This window comes from Hippoglossus stenolepis, chromosome 3, assembly GCF_022539355.2.
Source record: "Hippoglossus stenolepis isolate QCI-W04-F060 chromosome 3, HSTE1.2, whole genome shotgun sequence".
In the NCBI taxonomy this organism is placed as follows: Eukaryota; Metazoa; Chordata; class Actinopteri; order Pleuronectiformes; family Pleuronectidae; genus Hippoglossus; species Hippoglossus stenolepis.
The window spans coordinates 1651026-1661025 of record NC_061485.1 but is presented as its reverse complement, the minus strand read 5'-3'; the positions used below and the strand labels follow the sequence as shown (position 1 = coordinate 1661025).

At 43.6% G+C, this 10000-nt stretch overlaps 1 protein-coding gene across 1 annotated transcript in view; it reads right to left on the bottom strand.

The window, feature by feature from the left end:
• Nucleotides 1-10000, bottom strand: part of mmp24 (matrix metallopeptidase 24) — a 24210-nt gene that overhangs the window by 7432 nt on the left and 6778 nt on the right. The window contains 3 exon segments of the mRNA XM_047338574.1: nucleotides 828-966; nucleotides 4883-5097; nucleotides 6809-6970. Coding sequence (XP_047194530.1) covers nucleotides 828-966; nucleotides 4883-5097; nucleotides 6809-6970 — 516 coding nt within the window.

Sequence of the window (10000 nt, the reverse complement as noted above, 5' to 3'; positions counted from 1 at the left end):
TCTCTATTTCACACTTTACTAAATAGAGTTTGAGGAGGCGTGCAGCGAGCAGGAGCCTCAGCAGATGGTAGACGGAGATCTGGACGTCACTCTGTCAGGTGGCAAAGTTTCCTCCACTGCCGGTCGGGAGTGAAATCAGCTAAATTTTGAGAAAACTAAATTTCACTGATATTTGTGAAAGAAACTTCCCTGAGCGAGTGACTTTAACTGATAAGGCAGCTTTTATAAAGTGATTAAAAGCTTTAATTAATGGGTTTATAAAAGATTAATCAATCATTTTACTGATATAAAACATCTTCATAACTCAAATATAACACACGGCATGTCTGTGGGTAAATCAAGAGCAGGGGGATTCATCTGAATGTGTGAATCCACAACATGGGAAACCTGAACTCACCACAACTTACATGATATCACTACGCCAACGTTACACATCACTCATGTCACATGCATATCGTTCCAGATTTAAATTAAAGAGCAGAATACAATAATATATGTACATAATCACCATTAATTGTTTCCTATTGTTTGCCTTCATGTTCATTTTTAACTTGTAAAGCACCTTGTACCTTTGTTTTGAAAAGTGTAATATAAATACAGTTATTTTTGTATTATTATTAATTCGATTATGTAAAACAGAAAAATAAGGTAATGCACAAAATAAATCTCCACAAAAAACGAACTCATCTTACACCAAAACAAAGTGATCACTAGCATTGTCCTGTCAGGCGGGTTCGGAGCATTTGTTTCTAAGGCCCCAGTTTGACAAACAGAACTGAGGTTTCCTGTTCTTCCGGGTTCCAGCTTGTTCCATGATGGTTTCGTACCTTTGAAGAAGACAAATTTGCCGTCAGATCTCTCGTAGGCGGCGTCGATGCGAGGTGGCAGGCCTTTCCAGAACTGATCGATCTGCATGGGGTAACCCTCCTGCACCTTGTTGTTCCTCAGACGCCAAAACCACCGGTCCTAGGACATAATGAGGTTCCAAACTCAGTATCAACAGCGACTTTGTTCAGAACCACACCGGCAGCCTCATTCAACAAAGGTCCAAATGAGTCACAGACGTTTAAAGACGTTTCTGAATCACTGAGTTACTGCAGGTTTGTATAGAGTCGGATTTCATGAGGTTGTTGTAAGTCAGTGGACGTGGGCGCACATGCACAACCCCCGCAGTTCACCATCAATAGATGCTGACGTGCCGCCAAAGCCGACAATGAAAAGAATGACGTGTGATTGTTGTACCTCATAAGCAAGTTTTTGAACAATGGCAGAGCTGCTGCTCGTTACACAGCTGTGGCCAATTATAGCATCAGTATCTTTAATTCATAATACATACGTGTTTGACGTAAAAGTCTCCTCAGCCGACCTGTGACCCTTCACATGTAGGCGCTCTCATGAAAATTTTAAATCCTCTGCTTTTAACGGCTGATGGAGGCGATTGCACAGCTACTTTTAGATTTGAGCGCCTCCTTTGACACGATAGACCACTCTATTCTCCTCCACCTTCTGCAAACCTGGTCTTTGCACTAAACCTACTACCTTCATACCTCTTCAATAAAGCCACCTTCTCTGTGGTCAGGGCCAATTCCAGCTCCTCTGTGGCCCGTTTTAATTGTGGTGTTCCTCAAGGCATCATCCTTGGCCCACTGCTATTCTCAGTACACATGCTTCCTCTCTGTCGGATCATTGAAACTTGGTATCTATCTCTTACGCAGATGACACACAGCTCTGTGTTGCTATCTATTAATGACAGCACGCAGCAGCCTTAATAATCCATTTGTACCAAATGTAAAAAAATTCCCCCAAGGCTTTCCTGAGATGATGCGTTCACACGACCAAAAACCATGTCACAGTGACCTTGACCTTCAACCACCAAAATGAAATCAGTCAAAGTGAATGTTCGTGCCAAATGTGAGGAAATTCCCTCAAGGAGTTCTGGAGATATCGTGTTCACAAAACATAGCATAGAACCACTAGTCACCCTTAAAGTCATTAAAATGAAGAAGCAAGGGGTAACCAGAAGGACAGAATGGACCCAGAGAAGACACAGGGTATAAAAGGACAGAAGACAAAGATAAGAGAAGTGAAGGAAGGTGAGAGGAGAAAGAAAGAGAAGCAGGAGGAGAGAGACGGAGAGAAAAAAGAGAGGAAGAGGAGAAGAGGAAGGCAAAGCATCAATCTTAGCTCCTCATCATTTGGCTTCAGTGAATCTAGGACAAAGCCTGGTCCCCACAGAGACACACACACACACACACACACACGTCTTTTCATGTTGACCTTAAACTAAACCTAATTCTTTCCTGAGCCCTAGATCCAAGTTTTCTAAATCAAAATGTCTTCACAACGATGGTAAAGATGTACACTCACACACACACACAAACACACACACACACACACACACACACACACACACACACACACACACACACACACACACACACACACACACACACACACACACACACACACACACACACACACACTCCGTCTCAATTGATCCGACATCATCCTCTGGCCACTAATGCTTTTCTGTCTGAACAGAAGAAAATCGATGCTTCCCATCCAGTGAAAGAAGCCATGAGCGTTTCTCACCGTGGAAACATCCCATAATGAGTGTCTCCGTAGAAACGCCCACTGGCTCTTACTGCTCTGTGTCCTAATGTACCCTCGTCCAGAGCTGAGAAGGAGATCACTGATGATGATGATGAAGCTGCTGTCCCTTGTATTTGTCTCGTTTGTCTGGATCCATCTTCCTCAACCTTCGTCATAACACAGAGTGACATCATCCAGCTACGTTAGCCAATCAAATCCCATATCTGCCAGTTAAAGTGTCCATATCCTGAGATTGTTGCGTTGTTTAAGGTTTTGCACATACATTTTAGATTTGTATTCACTGAACGGTTCTTCAGTCACAGCAATAACTAGAATTACCACCAGTTTATCTTTGAGTCCAAGTGAAAACTGGTCAAAATTTGAACAAAATCCCAAAAGCCAGACTCGAGATATTGTGATCCAGAGGCCAACTACATGTTTTGTGAGGCCACGGTGACCTTTGACCTTTGGTCACCCAAACGTAATCAGTTAATCCATGAGCCTAAGTGAACATGTGTGCTCTATTTCAAAGGATTCTCTCGAGGCGTTCTTAAGATAAGATGTTCACAAGGCAAAAAAAAGTTTGAACTGTGAGCTCCAAATTCTAATCAGGACATCCGTGAGTCCAACTAAACATTTGTACCAAAATCTAGAGGATTCTCTGGAGCTGTTCCTGAGATTTGACGTTCACAAGACCAAAAACATGATTTATGAGATCGCAACGACCTTCACCTTTGACCTCTGGCCACTAAATTCTAACAGTTATCTTTGAGTTCAATTCAACAACCCCAAAAACACAATGTCTCCAGCCACTAGGTGTCGCCACACTACTACTGCTGCTGAACTGAAAAGTGAAGCCAGTTTAGAAAGAACGTGGGTAAAAATAAACCCAAAGGGTATGGAGAGTTAAAACTGAGGATGAAACGTTCAGCGCTGCTACAGACGAAGGGTCAGACAGGTAGAGAGGGTGGGTGAGGGGGGGTGAGACGGGGGACAGACAGGAAGTGCGTACAGACGAGAGAGAGACGGGTCTGTGACCTTTTCTAACATTCAGTTTAAAGATCAGAGACATCAAAATGGATTTTTCTTCGTCCTCTGCTGCTCAGTGTGCGACTGTCTCACACACACACACACACACACACACACACACACACACACACACACACACACACACACACACACACACACACACACACGTCTAATACATTAAACAGAGAGCTCTCTCTTCTCTCTCGGTTCCACCATTTTGATGTCTGGTCCCACATGAGCAGATTTGCTATATGTGGACATTCATGGACACCGCCTCGTGTCGCCCCCTGCTGTTTGCGTTCATTCCAACGTGGGGGAAAATTCATATACGAACTGTAATGTATACAGAATAGAATCACATCAGACTGAAACACTTTCCCTCGTGATCCAGCAGATGGCGCTCACTAGTGACTTAAAGACATCCCGTCATTCACTTTCTGAACAGAGATTTTGATTATCAGCCGTAATATTTTAACCATCCAAGGTAGACTCGCCACAAATGCTCTCGCAGCTGCTCAACACCACCTGACTGTCATTCGCTCGTCAAGTGGAACTTGGTTTTTACATGCTTGAAGTGTGTTGGGATATGTCACGGCACTAACGCAGCTGTAATCAAAGTGTTTATCTGGTGATCCTGGAGCTTGATGGCACCATATGAGCAGCCCTGGTTTCACCTGAGGATCCTCAGGAAACCATGAGAGCAGACGATGTTTTATCACAGTTAATCGAACCTCGTGGATCAGAGCGAACGTTACTGAGCAAAGTGGCCGCACATCACTCACTGCTTCACTTAGGTTCCTGCAACTTCCCCACTTACTGTGCAATTAAGCTTTTTCCCCAGCGTCCCCCTGAGCTGCATGAGTCACCCTCAGCCGGAGCTGACGCCCATTCACCACCGACAGGGAAAAACATGCAGCCTGAATTTGACAGAGAGTTTTTAGTGCGTTCAGTATTTGTGATTTTCGCGCTGGGTGTAACAATAGCAGCGACGCAGACGCTAACACAGGCAGCTGCAGAGACTTTAACCTCCTGATACCTGGGCCCCTTTAACCCGGCTCGAAAATCTGCATAACGTTCCACAAATAGAAATAGAAAACATTTAGTTTCCGCTGCGAATTTCAGTTCTTTTCAAGGTTTTTCTGTTTGTTGCTTCATTTGACTCAATTCACATCCTCGTCTTTTTATTCACTTGTATCAGTAACTTTTATTCTTCAGACCAATGAACGTTCCAGAAAAAGCTTTGTTTTCTTCCGTCTCTCACCTTGAAAACAAACATCTCCCGTCTGAAGAAGGCCACGGTGTTGAAGTTGCCGTCACAGATGTTGGGTTTGCCGTTTCCAGGCAGCGCCGGCCGGTCACCGGGGGGACGCGCCGGACGGGAATGACGGTCGGGCTTGCGCTCGGAGGTGGAGTGTGTCCGTCGAGAAGGTAAAGTGGGCAGCGGCCTGGTGGGTTCCAGCATGGCTGTGGGGATACCTGGGACAAAAACAAAACGCATGGATAACAACATGATTCATTTGCGGGTTTTATGAGACACTGAAGAATATTTTGGAAAAACACACCGAGTCGCACTGAGTTTAGTTGCGTCAACGGTTTTTATGTTGGATCTTCTGAGACGAGGATTAATGGAGAATTCTTCACATGGACATCAGAGACAGAGATAACCCCGAGAACTGTGAGTCTCACTGGATCTAAAAATATGAGCATGATGTGTGGGAGTTGAGATGTTATGACTCGAGGAGCAGCACGAATTTCGATGCAAATTGTGGCTCACGCCTCACATCTTTCCATTTGCCTCACAGCCTGAAAACCTCTGGTCCGGAGAACTGTGATGACGCCTGGAGCAGCAGTTTGTGTTTCAGTTCTGATTTAAACTGAAAATACAAACCTACCTTATATTTACAAGAAGAAATATTATTATATATAAAGTCTGTATTCTGAGACGGAGCAGCGAAGCCAATAAGATGACAGGCTTCGTTATCCACACTGAGCACAAGTGAGAAACACCACTGACCGCCACGATTTCCCTTCAACACTGGAAATGCCAACCGTATATCATGACCTTTAATGTTAAGATCTTTTTTTGTTTCAAGGGATGATGGGAACTTTCCTGCTGTGAATCCAAAGGAATCCGCGCGAGGAAGAAGAGTCGCTGCTGTAGATGTTGAACATATTACAATAAATGTTCTGTTTGGTTTTCTTCCTGCGTCTTTGTGTCTCTTAAACACAAGTAAATGTGAAAGTACATTACACCAGAAGCTGTCAGGAATATTACGTGGGCCGACAGAAAGGGTTTCAGCTGCCGACAGGCCGTCGCTGTGGCTTGTTTATTAAAACAAGAAGACAAAAAGACTTTACTGGAATGTGAAGCGTCGTCTCGTCTCTCAAAAGGAACAAAGTGTCCCCGGAGTGAACACAAAAGAAAAGACACAAAGTTGCACAATTTCTGTCTCTTTCCAGGCAAACTCTTCTCAGCGCTGCCACTCTGGACATTCCCCCAGCGCGGCGCTCGGCTGCCGGGCGACACTTCTCCATAATTCAGCTGCACTCTGGGCTTTAGGATGAATAATGAATATTCAAGGTGTGTTGTTTTCGCTTTTGCAAGTTTTTTGCTTTCAGGTCTCAAATGAAGTCAAGTGTTCAGGCAGAGGCGTCCAAAATAAGTCTCACTTTTTGGACCTAAATGTAAAACCCCAGAGTTTCCTCCTCCCACGGTGCGTTCTCACTGATTCTCTTTGCTTTTCTGTCATCTTAGGTTGTTCTCATCCATCGTTTAGGAAAATGGACGTAGACTGAACTGACAACACGCCCACGTCAGGCGCCGTCTACAAACCAATCAGAGTCAAGTATAGGTAGACTCCGGCCACGTAGGTGATGACGACAGGACGCACGTATGTCAGAAAAAATTCTTTAGTCCCTAAATTAGAAAGTGAAACCAGAACTAACAGATCAGATGAAACATGGAACAAACACATGAAGCTTCAGACTCTCTAAAACAGGTGGATCTCAACAAGCCAGACGTGGGCAGAGGGGAGCGTTGTTAAATGATATGTGCATGTAAATGTTAAATGTCTCTAGAACAGGTGCTGCTTAGCAAGTCCACGCTTGTCCTCCATGAACACGGCACTGACGTGTACGACGTCACAACTTCCTGCACCATAAACACACAAATAAACATGTTCCTCACCGTAGATTTTCTGAATCCCCTGCAGGTCATCCAGAGGCAGCTTGAAGTTGTGCGTGTCCATGTACTGGTAGAAAGGAGCCATGATGGCGCTGGGATCGTTGGAGTGCTCCAAACCCAACGCGTGACCCAACTCATGAACCGCCACCAGGAACAAATCATTACCTGAGAGAGAGAAGATCAGACCATTAAACACGATGGTAAAAGAAAGGCTGAGAGGTGGAAGGAGTAAGAGACAGAGAAAACTTTCCACGTCACTGTCAGACTTTAGAAAGCTTTTAAAAGATCATTGAACAACAGGAATCCGGCGATGGAGAAGAACGACTTTGTGCTGGTGATGCATTTACCAGAAAACCCAAAGCCTCTCAGTGTAAACAACAGAGACGACCGGAGAGCTGCAGTGTGTGTGTGATGCTGTTGACTCATCAGCGCTGGAACATGAATCTCACATCAACACAAGAAACTGAAGCGACTGGATCTGCCTGCGAAAGCGAAGCACGAGCCACTTCTTCAAATGACGCCGCTTGACAGGGATTATGTCAGAGTAAGGACCAAACGCTGGTGTTGCATCCAGTAAAATTCAGAGGTTCACACCAACATTTATTTTAAATTCATAATCTGGAAATGGATAAATAATGTGCTGCTGCTGCATCGGGGGTTTAAAATAAGCCTGTGAACAAGAAAACAGGCTGAATTAAGAACCGACGCGGCTCTGCTCATCTGAGCGAGTTTCACATGTGAAGGAAGCTGAAACAGATTTGGTGTCAGCTTTGGGAAACAGGTGATGCTGAGCTGCTCATGCTCCTCGTGGCTCCGGGGGTTTCAAGACGTGATCAAACAGAAGGAACCCCAAACCGCTGCAGGGCCCAGTTAGGTTGTGCGTTCGTGTGTTGTAGGAATATTCGAAAAAACTTGTTCCTGACTGGGAAAATTCACGTGAACGCCCCCTCAAGGCAGAACAGCAACTCAGCAGAACGTTAGTGCAGAGTTGCTGGTTAAACAGGCAACAAAAGGCGATTGACACCTTTCCACTTGTTACTAGAAGACTTTTCCTCTCAGTCGTGAATTATAAGGTGTGACCAGCTCAGGTTAATACATTTCATCGCCTCAGTAATTGGTTTGACTCTGTTTGAACCTAAATGCAGATCATAATTTTAAGTTCTTATCCTCCCATCATTTTAGACACTGTTTAGGCACCGGAAACATTTGAAAAGTTTCGAAGAGCAGCGGTATCTGAAAAAAACCCAAACGATTCCCAACCCGATTGTAAAGATGGTCAGTGCTAGCATGTAGGCCATCTTTTCTCAAAGTCATTCATATCGATAAAAAACAGGTTTTTGGTCACCGGTACCCAAAAAATGATTTGGATTTCATATTCACATATAAAATTCACTTTTCTACTTGTACTCTGTGCTTCTTTGCTGTTTCTCTCTGATAATGTGAAGCTGCAGCATTCTTCAACTACTTCACATACTTCAACCAATCAGACATCAAATCCTTCTGCTTGTTCACGACATTTAAGTTTCCATTCAACTTTGAAAGAAAGGTTTTGGTATTTTTTGAAAATCTGTTTTGTTTTAGGCTGTTCAGATTTTATAATGTGAGTCTAAGTGTGACTGAGCAGTGACATCCCATCCATCTCCTTTCTGTTTAGGATGAAGAGGAAAAGAAACCTTGCACTGAAACAAAGCACTTCTTTGCCGGACCTTTTGAAACAGTGGCAAACAAGTGTCAATACAGGAATGTACATAATATACCAAGATATAAATTAAATAAATATGTTTTTTATTGATTGAAAAAAGCGGCGGCTTGGCTGGAGATTCTTGAAGATGTAACTCGTCTCATCCCCCCCAAAGGCGTCTTCGGACTATTTATCCAATTCTTTTTCTTTTCTCCCACTTCCATGGTTTGAGGTAATATGTAAATCTTTTCCACCCTTTTCTTTTCTTTTTTGTCTCTGGTTTTTCATCAACCTTGACCTCTGGTTCATCATCTGAGTCCTCTGATTCAACATCAGAGACCTCTGATTCAACATCTGAGACCTCTGATTCAACATCTGAGACCTCTGATTCAACATCTGAGACCTCTGATTCAACATCAGATTCAAGGTCTGATAAATTGAATTCTTTGTCCAATCGATCTTGGGTCTCTGGCACCTCATTGTCTGAGACCTCAGATTTAAGGTCCCATGATGTAGAGTCATCATCCCATGAATCTGTGCTCTCTGGTTTATTGTCTGAGCCTTTTATCTCATGATTTGAGACCTTTGGCTTCTGTTCCTCCTTGGAGATCTTCTGTTTGTACTCAGAGATCTTCTGAGTATCCTCGGAGATCTTCTGTTTGTACTCAGAGATTTTTTGTTCATACTCAGATATCTTCTGAGTATCCTCAGAGATCTTCTGTTCATACTCTGAGATCTTTTGTTTATCCTCGGAGATCTTCTGTTCATCCTTAGAGATCTTTTGTTTATCATTGGAGTTCTTCTCTTTATCCTCGGAGATCTTCTCTTCATACCCAGAGATCTTGTGTTCATACTCTGAGATCTTCTGTGACATCTTTTCATTTAATCCTTTTAGCTTCAAGTTGTTAACTGTGCAAGTATTTAGAAATTGTTCTGTATTAGAAATCAAGTTCTGGTGCTCCATCTCCATGACTTTCATTATATCCACATAAGCCACAGACTTGTTCAGCTCCATTTGAAGCTGCTCTTTGAGGTCCTGGATTTGTTTGTGGAGGAGCTTCTCCTGGTCAAAGTCAACTGGGTGGCTCTCGGCAGGCGGAAAAGGAAAGAAGGCTGATTGCTTCAGCTGGTTGTTGCAATGCTCTAACTCTGTGATCTTAGTGTTGAGACACAGAATAGTTTGGTTCTTTTCTTCAATAATGGACTCCTTTTGAGATACCAGGTCCTTTAAAAGCTCTGCCTTCCTTTGAAAGAGTGATCCCTCTGCGATCTCTTGAATGGAGGGCTCATTTTGGGAACTGGTGATAAGCTTCTGAAGTAATGTTTTCAGGATCTCCTTCTCTGCATTTTCTGCTTTGTATTTTCCCTCCATACAGTCAAAGGCCTGCTGAAGCTGCTTAATATTAGCGCTTGTCGCTGCAAGAAGGGAACTCTCCCCCTTAATGGTCGACACCTCATGTCTGCCTGGATAATGTCGTTCATTTTGGAGCGGGTGGTCCTGGGTGTTTCTTGGT